General features: G+C 60.3%; 4 protein-coding genes across 4 annotated transcripts; 3 read left to right on the top strand and 1 right to left on the bottom strand.

Moving 5' to 3' along the window:
• Window positions 1-843: 843 nt before the first annotated feature.
• Window positions 844-2,975, bottom strand: A1Q1_02052 (uncharacterized protein; the record flags this gene model as incomplete). The annotated part of the gene is made up of 3 exons (XM_014328582.1): window positions 844-1,336; window positions 1,381-2,137; window positions 2,408-2,975. 3 exons carry the CDS (start codon window positions 2,973-2,975, stop codon window positions 844-846), a joined length of 1,818 nt encoding a protein of 605 aa, XP_014184057.1.
• Window positions 2,976-8,464: 5,489 nt separating this feature from the next.
• Window positions 8,465-8,974, top strand: A1Q1_02051 (uncharacterized protein; the record flags this gene model as incomplete). The annotated part of the gene is made up of 1 exon (XM_014328581.1): window positions 8,465-8,974. The coding sequence occupies one exon, from the start codon at window positions 8,465-8,467 to the stop codon at window positions 8,972-8,974; it is 510 nt and encodes a 169-aa protein (XP_014184056.1).
• Window positions 8,975-9,042: 68 nt separating this feature from the next.
• Window positions 9,043-10,815, top strand: A1Q1_02050 (uncharacterized protein; the record flags this gene model as incomplete). The annotated part of the gene is made up of 1 exon (XM_014328580.1): window positions 9,043-10,815. The coding sequence occupies one exon, from the start codon at window positions 9,043-9,045 to the stop codon at window positions 10,813-10,815; it is 1,773 nt and encodes a 590-aa protein (XP_014184055.1).
• A 2,829-nt stretch (window positions 10,816-13,644) lies between these two features.
• On the top strand, window positions 13,645-16,036 carry A1Q1_02049 (glycogen (starch) synthase; the record flags this gene model as incomplete). Its single annotated transcript, XM_014328579.1, has 5 exons — window positions 13,645-13,781; window positions 13,837-13,899; window positions 13,940-14,413; window positions 14,526-15,775; window positions 15,813-16,036. 5 exons carry the CDS (start codon window positions 13,645-13,647, stop codon window positions 16,034-16,036), a joined length of 2,148 nt encoding a protein of 715 aa, XP_014184054.1.
• Between the last annotated feature and the right edge of the window lie 765 nt (window positions 16,037-16,801).

The following is a 16,801-nucleotide window of genomic DNA, read 5'->3' as shown; positions in this document are numbered from 1 at the left end:
ACCCTCGATCGATGGCGAGTGTAGGGTTCGTGGGTTGCCGCTCGCTCTATCTGCGGTCCTTGGCGGTAGGCTCACGTATACGTGGAGCGTGGAGGGGAGGGGGCGCCGCGGGGTCAGAGAAGCTTGATGCGTAGCGGATGCGGGCGCTGCGGGCGTCGCTCGTCGTGTGCGATGGTGCTGAGACAGGTGAATAGGTGAAGGAGAGGCGGATAACGGCACAAGACCGGTTGTCGGACTAGCAATCGGTCCGGAGATGGGAGACATTTACTCCCGCGATCGGCATCTTGAACCCCGCACTCCCCGCACTCCCCGCAGTTGCCTCTCGTCATTGCCTCGCACGACAGGGTGACCGAGAGCTGCACATGTCCATACTCCGAACTCCACAGAGTTTTGGTTTCTTACACATCGGGCCGCTGATAATCCGTTCCCGACAGTGCACAGTTCGACTACACCCTCCCGAGTTCCACCTACGGCCTCCGACACCTCTATCCGCACATTGCGACTGTCGCATCCTGCACGCAGCTCGCTCCGCTCGCTGCTAGTTACCAGTGCAACGTCCGTCTCATGCTCTATCTACAAGTACAAGTGAATGCTAAGTCTGTCTGCGATAGCGCTGGTGGGTGCGGTGGAATAAGAATCGGGATGAAAGTTGGTGAAAAGCCCAAATGGAAACTGGATGCTGGAAATTAAGTAGAGCGCGAGGGGCCGGCTCTCGCTGCGTCTTGCTGCTGCTGGGTCTCTCTCCCTCCTCGCTACCTCGAAGAGAGCTCGAGTCTGCGCCTCATAGCTCACGGCCACGGACTCGTGACTCGCTTCGCTCGCCGCTCGCCGCTCGCTGCTCGCTTACATGGCCTCTGGCGGGATTGGCAGGAACTGTCCAATGATGACACTGGGCAGGTCAAACGTGTCCCTCCTGATCGTGAACGACGCGGCGCAAGGAATGCTGCCCTTTGGCGTCTCGAGCGTGGTGGCCTGGAAGAAGTTTTGCGTCGAGTTCTCGAACGCGTGCTCCGCAAAGTTCTCCCAGTACGCCGTCGTGCTCGCCTTGCTGAGCAGGCGCCAGATAGGCGTGCGCTGCCCGACGAGCTGCTCCTCGCTCTGGCCGACGAGTTGGCAAAATTGCGGCGCGACGCACACAATCTCGCCCGTTCGCCGCCACACCGCTGTCGGCGTCGCCGAGTAGCTGATCAGCTTGTCGAGCTCGATCAGCGTGCGCTGGAACGACCGCTCGACGAACACGTCGTCCTCCTCCGTCATGCCCACTTGGAGCGCGATCAGGGACGGCCGGAACGCGGCTAACGCCTTCACGACACGGATAAAGTCGGGCTTCTCGAAACTACGCGTTAGCACTGCTTCCAGGCACAAAGCTCGGGCACTCACTTGCTCTCCAGGTAGCTGATCAGGTTGTGGTAGCCCTCAGTGTAGTCGTACGGCTTGACCACAGTCGAATACAGCTCCTCCGGCGTCATCTTCTTCGGGACACCGTCGTGGTTCTGCTGCTGCTGCGGAGGCTGTTGCTGCGGCTGTTCCTGCTGCTGCTGCTGTTGCGGCTCCGGCTGCCACCCGTTCGAGTTCGTGTACTCCATCGGCTGCTGCTGCTGCTGTTGGCCCTGGTTCTGTCCCTGACCCTGGTTCTGGTTCTGGCCCATCATGGGCATGGACATGTTCGAGTCCTGGTTCTGCATGACCGTTCCGTCGCTGGCGGGGCCGTTTGGATCCGTGAACCCGAGATTGCTCCATATCGTCGGCGTGGAGCCATCGGTCGTGCTACCAGTGTTGCCGGGCGGCGCCGCGATGTCGCCCAACGGGAAGCTCGGAGACAGGGACGCAAACATCGAGTCGAACATCTCATACTCGAGGTTGGCGGCGGCCGTTGACGTAAAGTTGAACGGCTCATTGTTCTGCTGCAAATTCCAGTCCTGTAGCGGCTGCGGCGGAGGCTGCGCTTCGACCATTGGCGTCGTCAGCCAAATGTTATCCGGAATGCGTTCTGGCTGCACTTGTTGCAGCGGGAGGACACCCGGAAGCATGTTGATGTTGACGCCGCCGAAGGGGTGGTTGTTCGGCGAGCCCGAGAAGCCACTTGGCGGTGGTGGGATCGACGCCTGCGGCTGCGGTTGCGGTGGTGGCGGCGGTGCTGAGAGTTAGCGAAGTCATTGGGCAAGTAACTCACCTCGCTCATCCCCTTCCATCAGGTACTTGGCCTTCTTGCGGACACCCTCGACGCACTGGTCTCCGATGCCCTTCTTGACGCAGCGAGTACATGGGCGGGCTGTCTGTCAGCGGCAGCTCTAGCTCTGGTGGCGGGCAAGCAGTCATGAGCGTCGGGCAAGGGTGTATGCATAGTGAGCAAGCCCATGCAGACCCTGCGCCGACTGCGGGCCCACGCATGCTTCATGTTACTCACACTCGTCGCATGTCAGATGGCTCTTCTGGCAGGCGAGACAGGCCTTTGCCACTTTTTTGCGGGTGACCTTGCCGTCCGGGCCGCGTTTCGTATTCTTTGGTTGAGGGGTCGAGTTGCTCGAGCTCGGGGCGGTGGTCTGGTTTGCTGAAGCGGGTGCCGGTGCCGGGGGAGCGGGTGCGACTGGCTGCTTGTTGGAGTTTGGGGGCAGTTGCTGGGTCATGGTGTGTGGTTGCGGAGCAGTTCGGGGGGAGGAACCTGACGAGGTGGTCGCGGAGACACTCGGTTCGGATGGCTCGCGTGCATTTCTTGGCCAGGGGGAGGGGTTGTGCTGCTGCTGGCTTGGAGCCATGGAGCAGGCGAAGGGTGGTTGGGTGTGAGCCTGGGGCAGGGGCTCGAAGAAGGGGATGCCCTGTTGTGGTTGGTGGTAGATGAGTTGTTGTTGTGGTTGAGGATGTTGGTAGAAGACGAGATGGGGTGGGGAGGGTGTCGGGGTGGGAGTGGTGAGGCTGAGCGAGTCTGCGGTGGTCGCGGTGGTCACACTCGACACTGCGGCGTCGTACACGCTCATGGCTGACAGCGCTTCCAGGCGTTAGAGGGGCCCTATCCCCCGGTATCAGCCGCGATCTTTTGCGGCTACGACCTCACAACGGAATCAATTTTTTCCTAATCCACCCTGCCCTCAACCCGATTTCGGCTCACCTGCCCGCGTATCGCGCACAACCACCGGGCCAACTCGCACAAATCTCTCTACCTTAGCAGACGTCGCAACCAATCCTGCTCGCACGATTTCACAAGCCGGAGTGCGATATAAGGCTGAGAGCCGCGGCGGGTTGTTGGCTGACTTGTTATCGTTGTTTTCGCGGTGTTCGCACAGTCGGCAGCAAATGTCGATGAAGGCGCCAGGAGTGCTAGTGTCTAGTGCGATGTGTGCAGTGGCAAGTGGGGAAGGGGAAGAGGGCGCGATCAGCGGCGAGCAATCAGCATAATATGCCTGAAAGACGTCGGCGGCCAACAGTCTTGCTTCGTCGTAATCAGCGGCCGCTCCTCCGCTCGACCAGTGTGGGTGTGCGTGCGGCAAGGATGTGCCTGCGAAACCGCAGGTGAGCCGCACGGCGAGTATCCAGGTGAGCCAGGTTAGCCATCAGGTGCCAGGTGTGAGGCTCAGGCAGCCCCAAGCCCGGTCGGCCTTGGCTGCATCGCTGAGTCGTTGCATCGTTGCATCAAGTGTACGCCGAAGCGCGAAGCGTGCAACCTGACAAGCCGATAAACCTGGAAAGCCACAGCCCCTTATGCGAGGTTGCGAGCACGAGACGAGCACAAGGCTGGACGCAGGACCATTCGCGTCGGTCGGCTCCAATGCCATGGCTTGGATTCCACGCAAACAGGTACTCGCAGGCTCCTCTGTGCCTAGCGAAGAGGTACAGCGCTGTCCACTTGTGTGCATAAGGTCAGGAGGGAGGAGAGAAGGTCCGTGGTCGGCATGTCCACGACTCCGTGCGCCGTGCGCCGCAAGCCAGCGCGCCAGCGAGCCAGGTCGCCGAGCGCCCGCCCCTCTCTCGGTACCCTGCGCCACTGCCCCCTGTTGACCAGTGAGAGCGTCTGCAGACGTCGAATCGTTCTATTTGCTTGAGCGTGGTTGGCCAGGCTCTCTTGCGAGTGTTCGACGCCTCTGACGCAGGCACGGCGTCAACGAGACGCCAGTCACAACGCCAGTGTGACCTCCAAGGGTGCGAGTGCTCCCATGCCAGGCAAGAAGAGCGTCGCCAGGCGCGCCAGGGGGGTAGCATTCAGCGCACGGCGCACGCTGACATGCCGAAGCTCAGCGGTTCCAGAGCAATGGAAGCAACGCAGCCCCACCCTGAACGCTGTCCTGACGGCCAAGCTTACGCCCCGTAATTCAGCACTTTCAAGCGAGGATCGCCAGTCCCAGCCACACTCCTCCTCCGCACGCCCGACGTCGGGCGAAGCGAAGCATTGACACCGGGCCGCCATCCTGTCACTACAGCTGTACCAGGAGGGCAATGGCAACGCCGCGCAGTCACCGTAGCGTAACCCCCGTTAGTTGCTCGACGCATCGAGAGATGCGGAATGTGGAAGCTCGTATCGGTGTAGTGGGTCTGGCGTCGAGGCTGGAGTTTTGGCTGGAGCAGGCTGGAGCTGGGCTGAGAAGTGGGGTGATCTGCGCCCCCGCACTCGTCTCGCCGAGCCCAACTTACCAATGTCCGCTTTTCGGACAGTTCCAAATCAACTTGATATGAGTGCCACAAAGTCTGACGACAGATCTCGTGAGCGTTCTCGTCATACATGACCCTTGCGACGCGGACACGCGCACACGAGTGTCTTGCATGCGTGCATGAAGCGGACCGTGTGCGTCTCTGATTTTAACACTTGGGAGGGCACAGAGTGCGATAAGTGTGCATCACATGCACAGAAGTCTATCGCCTTCCCGAACTAGCGAACCCGGGGAGATCAGCATGGCATGAAAAGACGAGACAGTGAGGGAAACCGTAACAGAGTGTGGGAATCGGCCCCCGCTGCGCCCGCGCTTCCATTGCCGCAAAGGTGCATACCGCGTCCAGATCTGAACCTGGTATACTGCGCCGGTTCACGACCGTCAAACAACACACAATTTCGGCCCATTCGTGCACCACACACTAATCCACTCATGGCTCCTTCCCATGCAGCCTAAGGCGAGTCCAGGGCATCCACCGAGGAGAAGTGAGGATGGGGGTGCCAGGGGTGCACAAGGAGAGCACCAGGGGGGGGGGGCGGAATGTGGCGCGTGGCCCGTGCGTCAGTGGCCCTATTCTTTCATACCTGTGTCTTCCTGTTGGCGGAGTAATAGGACAAACTACTCCTCCTACACGCTCCTATGTCTGTACTCCGTTCTCCAAAGGTCATGGTGAGCGGGGTGGGTCTCGCCGCGATCTATGTTGAAGCGGGGAACGTAGATCGGATGACGAGAGCGGAACGAATTGTTGATGCTAAACCCAGCCTAGCTCACGCGGCGATGGGCCACATCTTCAGGCTGAGGGTACAGTGACGTCGTATTGCCCCCTGCACGGAAAGGTCAAGAGGGGCCGAGAGTCGGAGTGTCTATCGCCGTGCCGGCCCATATCAGTGCACGCTCCCAGCGAATCGTTCGGTTTATCCGATCTAGGAACCAGCGTCTAGCTCTCGGTGCTGGAAGCAGTGACGTTCCGCGAGGTCCCAGGTTGCTACCAGTCCCATCGCTGGAGGCCGAGGTACAGAGGGGGGGGCCGAACTATGCTCCGCACCGTGTTCTCGCCCTCCTGTTGGTCCGCCAGGACCACGGCGACCCACCAGCTGCCAGCCTACTCGGACCACGCTCCATGGCTCTGCGGCCCTGACGGCGAGCTCGTAGATGAGCCTGGTATCTCGTATCTGCGGACCGTAGCGGTGACTGGTGGAACCTTGGGGGGCCGCCGAATCCGCTGGAGCCGCTGGAACCCCGCACCACATGCTCAGTGCTTGGCACCGATCCGCTGGGGACGCCAAGAACGGGAGGAGCGTCGCTCCGCACTCTGCCCAGATCGGACCTCGGTGCCTGTGGACTGTTGGACCTCAGACCTGTGGGCCACGGGCCTGGCGCACCTGGAGCACCTGGCGGGTCCGGCGGGTGTCTCTGTGTATCATCTTAGCGCGTTACTGATGCGATGAACGGGCGAGGTAGACATCGCTTCCGAGCATGTGGGACAACGGTCCGAGCGCCGGTCCGAGGGGGAAAGGGCGCTGGCTCCGAGCACGGTGTGGGCAGTCGCGTTAAAACAAGGGTGGCACCTCGTGAATGGGGATTAGAGTGCAGCGAAACGCCGGCGTGAGGATCGGAGGTCCCGAAACGAACGATCTGTGCTTGAGTCCCTATCGTCTGTCACTCTGTCGTGTTCGGAGGCGAGGCTCGCGGGCACTCCGAAATTCTGAAGAGCGCCACGGACAATGAACGGCGCCACGGACCACTTCGTCTCCACCCTCTAGAATGGTAGAGGCGGTCCGAGCTTCGGCTCTCCCGGAAGTAGGCGTGCACCGCTTACGCCACCAATCCTTCTCTTTGTCACTGTCAGATCAGCGGAAAGCACGACAACCTCGCTGGTCCTCTTATTGCGAGGTACACTCGAGGTACGGACTGTTGTAGAGGTACGGTACACACTCGCAACGCCGCCAGTGAGACGGAGCGCGGGTTCCTGTCTGCCACACATCATTGCCTCCTATGTGACCGGTAGGCAGTCCCAAGCGACGGCGACGACACCGCTCGTGCGCGTACCTCAGCCTGTCGTAGTCATTGAGTGGGGAGGGAGTGGGGGAGGTATGCTGCCACCGTAGACTGCAATGAGGCGTGTGAGCAGGAGTGTCAAACGTACGAGTGAGGACAACAAGTATCGAGCTTAATGGCGGCCCAGTTGCCCGTTGTTTGCAAGTCGAGGCGCCATGGGCCACCTGCAGAACGTCGCATTCCTCCCCCTTGCGCCTCACTCATCCCTTGCTCAGCCTCACCCCGCTCTCCCCCCCTGCTCTACACTCTCAAACTGCTGTCTGAGCCTTTGCTCTGTGTCATGAGCTCTCAGTCTGACCGAGATTCACCTGACTAACCAGAAATCCCCCGGATACCTACTGACGATCTTGGCCCGAGATTTCGATAGTTGACCACCTATCGAATCGGTGAAGACGGCGCATGTCCAAGAAAACAAGCCTTGAAGCGCCGGCTGAGTCAGTTGATTAGTGAGGAGCTGTGTTTCAGCCGCCGCCATTGACTCAGCATTAAGCAGCGCTCAGTCAGCCTTAAGCGCCTACCATTGAACGGCGAAGAGCGATGGCCGGTGAGTTGAACGCCGATTCTACATCAGCTGCCCAAGTTCTCGGCCTTCTGCGATCTCTTCTACCTCACATGATCATGTATTTGGACTTATGTACTCCCTTCCAAGCCCGGAATCACGGAGACTTCACGGAGTCTGTACGGAGACTTCGCGGCAAGGAGTGCCCATGTCCGCCAAGTGTCCGGTCCAGACCTGGACAGGTGGAGATGATCGCTGCATTCCTCGGCCTACATTCCGAAGCGGCGCCTCCCACTCGAACTTCACCGCGGATTCTGCAGCGGATCCAGCGGAAACTCCAGTTTCCGCATCGCATGTGATACATGTATGTACCGACGGAACTCGAGTGTGCTGCCCGCATTCCACTATTCCAGATCTCCGGATCACTTGATCCGTCGCTTAGCTCTATCACTTGATCAGCACGGCCAAGAGTACGGCCATAAACGACGGCGGCGAGGAGCGATGAAGGAGTGGGCCGGAGCTCGGGGTTGGATTCCACTTCCCCGCTTTGTTGTTGTCACGAGGTCGCGCTTGCTGACCGGCCGTCGCGCAAGTCGCCGACTTGTTGGTCTGCTGAGCTAGCCTGGAGCTAGAGCGACGGAGACCGACGACGTCTGGGGCACCATGGCTCCATACACGATCAGCGGAATCCAGACACAAGTAATACCGGCTTTAGCTCTTGGCTAGATCCTAGACTCTTGGTCGACGTCATGCTCGCCGTTCGCGCCATTTGCCGTCCACGTATAGAAACTGGGAAGCGGGCCCGGGGACGCCGATACCAGAAATAGGCGAGAGGTAGTGGGCATCTCCGGCATACACGGCAAAACACGCATGGACTACAGCCAGTGACAGTTTCTGATTTCTGCATGCGGGTTTGCGTTGAAACGGTGGCCGTAGTCGCCACTTCGTATATCCTCGAACCCTCACTGCTTGTGCAATCACGTTGTAGACAAGCTCGCATGAGGCGAGAGTGTGGATCGATGCAGCGAATGAGGATCTGGCAGATCGCGGCAATCATGCAATCAGCCGTCACGCGGGCACACGCAGAAGTGGGGCCCAGCAACCGCTGACCCGCTGGTGCAGAGTGTCCGGCGGCGACATCCGCCATACGCAAGGGTCTGGACACGATACACGTGAGAACGCCGAGTACACGCTGGATCCATGCCGCAAAGTGCCGGGGGTGCCGAGCGGAGAGGGCCGCTTGCAGTCTGTGGAGTTCGGATTCTCCATGTCCTCGACGGACGCTCCATCAGCTGCTTGTCGTTTATCCATCGCTGCTTTTACCGCTCCACTGTCCACCATCCCCTCTCCATCTCTCCTCATCTACGAAAAACAGGAGGCGGACGACGTCCCCCACATCGACAGCCGCGGCACCGACGATCCTCCCACCGTTGATCAGGATCGTTACGAGGATCGACAACAAGATAGCGTTCAGCACAAACGACCAGAATCCAGCCAAAGGAGTCCGGAAAACAAACTCCAGCCGCGAAGCCACGCTGCGGTGAGTCACCCTGATCCGGCCGGCCTTGGCGCCGTGGCGTACTGCATGGGAGGCGAGCATGTCTCCGACGGTGGTCTGCGATCTGGCCGTGCTGAGCTGCTCCACAAGCTCAGTCCGGGGCCAGACCCTTCGCCTGCTAACGACCACCCGACAAGCCTTCGCCGCAACTCCGAGTCCTTTGTTGATAGCAGATGTCCTCGACTTCGACGGCGGGCGACGAGCATGCCCCGCTCGTGACGCCCTCGCCACGGCGGCGCACCTTCGGCCCCATCGCGCGGGTGCACTTCACCTCGCTCCTGATGTCGATGACGTTTGGGTTCACGCAGACGGCGCTCGTGTACTCGTTCAAACTCATGACGTGCGAGGACTACTACCTCGACCCCACGCACCTTCCCCCACCGACCGGAGATGCCTGCAATGTCCCCGCCATCGATGCGTCCACGGCGAAGAGCGTAGCCATGATGAGCAGTATGACGGTGGCGGGCACTATTGTCAACCTCTTCACGTCCGCCTGGGTGATTAGTAGATGGGGCGTGAAAGCCGCCATGTTCCAGCAGACGTTCTGGGCGGCGCTGCGCAACCTGTGCCAGATCTACGCCCAGGTCACTGGCGGGCGGGCCGGCATCGACATCACGATCGGGACGCAGGTGTTCAACGCCCTGGGGAGTGGGGGCGGGTTCCAGCTGTGCGCGAACAGCTTTATAAGCATTCTCGCCGAGGAATCAGAACGCACGGCCCAGTTCGGCATCCTGTCTGGCGTCTTCATGCTCGGGTCAGGGATCGGGTTCTCAGTCGGCGGCGTGCTGTTCAACTATGTCGGCCGGCTTGCGCCGTTCGTGCTCGCCTTTGGCTTTCTGGTGTTCTGTACCCTGTTCGGCGCCTTGTTCCTGCCCTACATTGCCCCAGAGCATAAGCAGGAGAAGAAACCGAGGCAGAGCATTCTTGCGCCGCTTGCTGTTTTCCTCCCCACGAGGAAGCCCGAGGGCGGAGGACGCAACTGGGCCATGTTCTTCCTCGGCCTCGGCACGTTCCTCTCCGTCCTGGCCACAGGATACATTGCCATGGCGCTGCAGCTCGTCGCGACGAATGTCTTCGGCTTCAAGCCGGACACATCGGGCTATATGCTGAGTCTGACGCTGGTCGTGCGTGCGTTCTTCCTCAGTGTGTGTTTCCCCAAGATCATCAGCTGGGGGAGGAGGTGGTACATTGATCATCCGTCGCCGGCCGCCACGCCGACAACGACGCCATCTACGCCAGCACAGCGCGGGAAGCAACTCCCCTCGTCGCCGTCGACGCCCGCGACGCCGCGCTCGACGAAACCCGTCGAGACAACGCCAAGCGAGACAGAGAACGGCCTCGCCGTCCCCACCAAGAACGGCGCCGCGCGCAGCGTCTCGCCCGCCCGTACCAGCAGCGCGCACTCCTCGACGTCGGGCGAAACGACCCTGGTCGAAGAAGAGAGGGACGCAGACGGCGAGCTCGAGCTTGTCCTGGAACCGACACGCGTCCCGGGGGCCAAGTTCGACCTGCTCTTCCTCAAGTACAGCATCCTGCTCGATGGCGTGCTCACGTCGTGTGTCTCGTTGGCGAACAGGGCGTGGCACATGTATGCTGCGGCCGTCGTGCTCCCCTTTGCGAGCGGCACGTCTCCGGCCGTGAAGGGGGTGATACTCGAGTTTGCCGCGGCCGCTTTGCCCCCGAGCTACGATGAGGATGGGGAGGAGAGTGCCCCTCTTCTCTCGGGTCGATCAGGTCGGGAGGGGGAGGGAGGGGAGGGAGGGGAGGCACAGAGGGGAAGGGAGAGAGGCTACGGTGCCACCGACGTCCACGCGCAGGAGCAGCGAAAGGAGGGGAAGCACGGCGGCATTAGCAACACGGACAAGTCCAACGTGCTCTCTGGCATTGCGCTGATTGAGAAGTTTGGCCAGGTCATCACGATCAGCCTGTTCAGCTACTTCTTCGCGCTCCTCTCTGAAGCCAACAGGCCACGGCTCATCTTTGCCCTGGACGGGATTATTGCGTTTTTGGCATTTTTGGTGCTGTTGCCGGTACAGATGCCGAGACCGCGACGGCAATGAGCAGGCTAGATTTAGGAAGAAGACTGTTTCTTTTCTTTGTACGACGGATTAATGAACAGCAGGAAGATTTATGATGATGCAAGAATGCAAGAATTACACTGATACAAGGATTGTAAGATGTCTAAATCATCGTTATAAGAACGACCTCGCCTCCTCCGTCGACAGAACGTCGCGCCAGTCATGACTGCGTACCCACTCCCGCATCGAGATCAGCGATACCCGCCCCTCATCCGCCCTCTTCTGCGTCAGCCCCACGAGCTCCGCGCGCCTCGGCCTAGTCCACGGCAACTCGCGCCGCGCCCACGCCCTCGTCGCGCTCAGGAGACTTTCTGCCGTCTCCTTCTCCAGTTGTCCGATGAGCACGACAGTGACCCGCCCGCATTTCCGGGGTAGATGCCTCAGGCTCGCCTGCCCCTTGACGTGTCCGTGCAGCACGAGCACGACCTCGGCGGCACTGATGGCCGTGCGCGGCACCTCGGCGCAGGACAGGCGCAGGACGAGGCGGTGGGGATGCACATGCCGCAGAGCAGCACACGGCAGGGGGCTGTCGCACTCAGCCCCCTCGGGGTGGTACGGGAGCGGCGTCGGGCCGAAATTGATCCGGACCGTGTGCGCTGGCAAAGGGGGGAGGGACGTTGTCCATCCCCCCGAATCGCGACAGCGGGTAAGCGAATGCGGGCTCAGCTCCAGCACTCGCACAAAGTGTACCAACATCCCCCGGTTCAAGTACCAGGGCACGCCCGGCGTGGCGTTTTGGAATTTCGGCCATGGGCCTGCGCCCAGCGACAGCCGCCTGTACAACAAAGGAAAAGCGACGCTGGCGAAGACGCTGTTGACGCGGAGGCAGGAGGAGAGGGAGGCGCGGTCCAGATGGCCCAGGATGAACACGAGGAGTTCCGTGGGCAGAGGCTGTAAGGGGCCCGGGGAGGGTTCGGGCGAACACCGCGAGATGGGGGGAGAGGGCGACGCCGAAATAGGGAGCTTGGCGAGAGAGAGCGAGGAGGCGTTGTACAGCGTCGCACTGGAGGAGTAGGACGAGAGGCTCCAGCCCGAGTCGGAGTCGAGCTCGGCCATCATCGTGGTTCCATTATCGCGGTGCGATGAGAGCGGGTTTGCTTGCTGCTATGAGAGAAGGTGAGAATGCAAAGAAGTTGAGGAAGGCGACGATCAGAAAGGGAAGACGGTCTGCAGGGTTGCTCCGCGCTCCGAGCTGCGCCGATCGCTTTCTCCATGGGCTGCGCCGCTCAAAATATCGGGGCCACAGCTGTGGACGTTACGCCATGAGTGGGGCTGGCGTGGGAGAGTGAACCACGCCGGAAACACGCAGCACGCACGCGAGTCAAGGAACGCGTCTTATAAATGCACGTGACGTGTTGACCGAGGTGCGCCTCGTGATCATCGTCCCGAACTTGCTCGGTTGCGCGGTGACTAGGGCCGTGGACGGGGCCAAGCATCTATCGTTCTGATGAGAGGCCATGGCTTGAGCATTTCTTCAATGGTGCGGCGAAGACGGCGAGTGAGCAGCAACGAGGCGTTCTGGCATCTGCTAGTTGGTAGTCGTGAAAATCTTTTTTTCGAGATTGCAGGAATGAAATGATGGGGAGAGAGAAGGGATCGGCGAAGGCTTGAGCTTTGAGCATTGAGGGCAAGGAAAAAGCGGGCCGTTTGTGGCCGTGCATGGTACGCGCGCAGAGGGAAGCCAAGCCGGATGTGCCGTACAGTGCCGGTGCCGGTCCCACTACTGTGCGGCTGACCCATGCACCTGAAGCCGCCGTTAGCCAGGCCCAGGCATGCCTGCAGGCCTGCAGCCGCCGTTTGTGAGGCGCGTGCGTGCGTGGTTGATGGCCGCTTCGTTCTGCCGCTTTAGCCATTGTGACTAGACTGGACTTTCTGCCGGTGTCGGTCCCCACATCTTTGAATCGTCTGTGCGGGTCCTGCAAATTTCATCAGAGCGTGACCATCACGGCGATGCATAGAACTATTGCCTGCGTAGGTGCTAGACGCACGATCACATGCTGGTGTCACCGAGGCATAAATTTTATAGAAGCAGGCACCCGTCGCCGCAACAATGAGACTGGTTGCTATAGCCGGATGGGGAGGAGGAGGAGAGTCGAGGATGCATGAGAACGAGCAAGGTGGTTCGCTGCCCCACCGCGCAGCCGTACGGGGCACCAGGGTACTACTGCTTATGGTCATCTGCCAGCCAGGTATGATGTAAGGGTCGCAGCCAGCCAGCCAGCAATCAGGCACGCATCCCCCCAGCTCATCCACCTCCCATCGGTCGGCTTCACCCTCCGCTCACCCTCACCCCCCTCCTCCCACTGCCGCAGTCTCGTGTCTTCCCCGTCCTCTTCATCCCTTCCTTCTTCCTCACTATCTCTCTCCATCTCATCCTCATCCTCATCCCCCTCTCCCTCTGTAAGTGTGCTTGATCAACGACTGACGCCTCCTTCGCACTCATCACACACACCCTCCGCATCACTCCGGTGAACCCTGATCTACCGGGCGTCAGCCCAGCAGCCCAGATGACAGAAGGGGCTGGCCTTCCTCGCTCGCCTACATGGCTGCCTGTCGGAGGATGACTCAACGCCGCCCCTCTTGCTCCTCTCCGGGCCGCTGCTCGTCATCGTCCTCACTCGCACTCTCACTCTTCCGCTCACACAAAGACTCGACGAGCTAACAGCCAGCCCACCTCCTCTTCCTTGCCACCTTCTCCCTTCGTCTCATCCTATCCCATCTCTACCCGATCTCCCGCATCCACTCCTATCTGCGACATCGACTACAACCCCTTAACCTTCCTCATCTACACCCCCATCCCCGATTCGCATCATGGCCGACGCTGTTCACCGTGATGTCCACAACCCGCTACTCTTCGAGTGTGCTTGGGAGGTCGCCAACAAGGTCGGCGGTATCTACACCGTCATCAAGACCAAGGTGCCCGTGACCGTCAAGGAGTTTGGAGACCGGTGAGTGAAACGGCTGCGATAGCGCCCACCGCAACGCCAGCTGACGATGTCCCAGATACTGCCTGATCGGTCCCCTCAGCTACAAGACGGCGCCCATGGAGGTCGAGTCCGAGGAGCCGTGAGTTTACCGTACGTCGTACAGCAACTGACGTATCCAGTGAGCCTGGACCGATGGCGGACACTCTCCGCGCCATGAAGGACGGCGGCATCAAGTACATCTATGGTCGTTGGCTGATTGAGGGTGCTCCCCGTGTCCTTCTGTTCGACACTGGAAGCGTCTACAACCGCCTGGACGAGTGGAAGGCCGACCTTTGGAACGTTGCCGGCATCCCCACGCCGCCCAACGACCACGAGACCAACGAGACCCTCCTGTTCGGCTACATGGTTGCTTGGTTCCTCGGCGAGTTCTCCGCCCGCTGCCTCGACAAGGCCATTGTCGCCCACTTCCACGAGTGGCAGGCTGGTCTTGCGATCCCGCTCTGCCGCAAGCGTCACATCGACGTCACCACCATCTTCACCACCCACGCTACCCTCCTCGGCCGCTACCTCTGCGCTGGCGATGTCGACTTTTACAACAACCTGCAGTACTTTGATGTTGACCACGAGGCCGGCAAGCGTGGAATCTACCACCGGTAAGCTTTGTGAGGAGGTCCGTTTGGCTGACAACAGTTACTGCATTGAGCGATCTGCTGCGCACTGCGCCGACGTCTTCACGACCGTCTCGCACATCACTGCGTTCGAGAGTGAGCACCTGCTGAAGCGCAAGCCCGACGGAGTGCTTCCCAACGGTCTCAACGTCAAGAAGTTTGCCGCCATGCACGAGTTCCAGAACCTCCACGTCAAGTCGAAGGAGAAGATCAACGAGTTTGTGCGCGGCCACTTCTACGGCCACTACGACTTTGACCTCGACAACACGGTCTACATGTTCACCGCTGGTCGCTACGAGTTCAGGAATAAGGGTGTCGACATGTTCATCGAGTCGCTCGCTCGTCTCAACTACCGCCTGAAGAAGATGAACTCGAAGATGACCGTCGTCGCCTTCATCATCATGCCTGCCGCCACGAACTCGTACACCATCGAGGCGCTCAAGGGCCAGGCTGTCAACGGCCAGCTCAAGGACGTCGTTGGCCAGATCACGAAGCGCATTGGTGACCGCATCTATGACCACGCCGCCCGCTACCAGGGCGTCCACGGAACCGAGGTGCCCAACGCCGAGGACCTCATGTCGGAGGAGGACCGCATCCTGCTGAAGCGTCGCGTCTTCGCGCTCAAGCGCAACTCGCTCCCGCCCGTTGTCACCCACAACATGCAGGACGATGCCAACGACCCGATTCTGAACCAGATCCGTCGTGTCCAGCTGTTCAACCGTACCTCTGACCGCGTCAAGGTCGTCTTCCACCCCGAGTTCCTGAACTCGAACAACCCAATTCTCGGTCTCGACTACGAGGAGTTTGTCCGCGGCTGTCACCTCGGTGTCTTCCCCTCGTACTACGAGCCCTTCGGTTACACCCCTGCCGAGTGCACGGTCATGGGTATCCCGAACGTGACGACCAACCTTTCCGGATTCGGTTGTTTCATGGAGGACCTGCTCGAGTCACCCGAGGACTACGGCTGCTACATTGTCGACCGCCGATCCAAGGGCGTCGAGGACTCGGTCGAGCAGCTCACGAACCAGCTGTGCAGCTTCACGATGAAGTCGCGCCGTCAGCGTATCAACCAGCGTAACCGTACCGAGCGTCTGTCCGAGTTACTCGACTGGAAGTCGCTCGGCCTTGAGTACGCCAAGGCGCGCCAGCTCGCCCTGCGCCGTGCCTACCCCGACTCGTTCAACGACGACGAGCCCGAGTTCACGGGTGTCCGCCGCGTTGGCGCTCCCCTCTCGGCTCCGGGCAGCCCGAAGGGCTACCGCTCTGGAATGATGACGCCTGGCGACTATGCGACTCTGACGGAGGAGATGGCCCACCTGGGCACGAGCGACTACATGGGCGCGAAGAGTGAGTTAGACTGATTTGGGATAAAACTGACGACCAGACTGGAAGGGCATCAATGACGATGACGATGAGGAGAACCACTACCCGTTCCCTCTCACGCTCAAGCCGAGGAAGCGGTCCGACTCGCTCGCGTCCGCGATCTCGGGCACGATGACGCCGTCTGGTGGCCGCAAGCTGTCTGAGCACGACCTGTCGAAGGCTGACGCTGCGCTCGAGTCGCACCAGACGGACCAGAACGGCAAGGAGAGCCAGACTGCCGCTTAAGCAGCCGAGCACGCAACGCAACCCACAACCCCAATCGTAAAAAGACTATTCGTAGCTTAATTCTTATGCACCTCATTGACTGAAACCGGGCCGATAACGGCTTGCGACGCTTTGTAAGCGATGCACGCGATGAGATGGAGGTGAATGGCTAAGTCAGCCGATTGCAGCGATTGTGGCTTGAGGAGATCTGTGCAGATGTCGCCGACGGGCACTGACCACAAATGTCTGAAACGGGGTAACGTTGATAGCGGATCCGAAGGGTGTGCTCCACCAGCGTCACGCCCTCGGCACGGCCAAGGTGAGTGGACCCCGGCGATGTCTTGTGAATTCTCGTGCCCGATGCATACCCACACTATCTAATCGACTCGGTGAGTCCCCTCCCACGTGCGGATTAGTGCGATTAACCAGCTTCTAATTCCCCCCGGGTCAGTGTCCAGGAGTGGAGGAGGGGCATACCGCCCAAGGCTTGCATACCTCGGGCCCTCGGCCACCGGGGTCCAACTCTCTCGGGTGCGTCGGCTACGAGGGGCGGCGCAACAAGGCGGACCCCCTGCCTCAGTTTATAAAGCGGAGCAATTCTGACGAGCACGCAACACGCTCCATCGTCAGCTGTCAGTCTCACGCATTGATATAGAACTAGCTACTCCAACTTGTCTCCTCTTCACTCTCAACTCTTCACGAACACTCACACCCTCACCACTGTCAACAACAGTATCGAGACACTTCCCACCCTACCTCCACTCCGACATTTCTATTTTGGTCCCC

The sequence above is a fragment of the Trichosporon asahii genome, assembly GCF_000293215.1.
Source record: "Trichosporon asahii var. asahii CBS 2479 unplaced genomic scaffold scaffold00003, whole genome shotgun sequence".
NCBI classification, from domain to species: Eukaryota; Fungi; Basidiomycota; class Tremellomycetes; order Trichosporonales; family Trichosporonaceae; genus Trichosporon; species Trichosporon asahii.
This window is presented reverse-complemented; position numbering and strand designations above follow the sequence as displayed.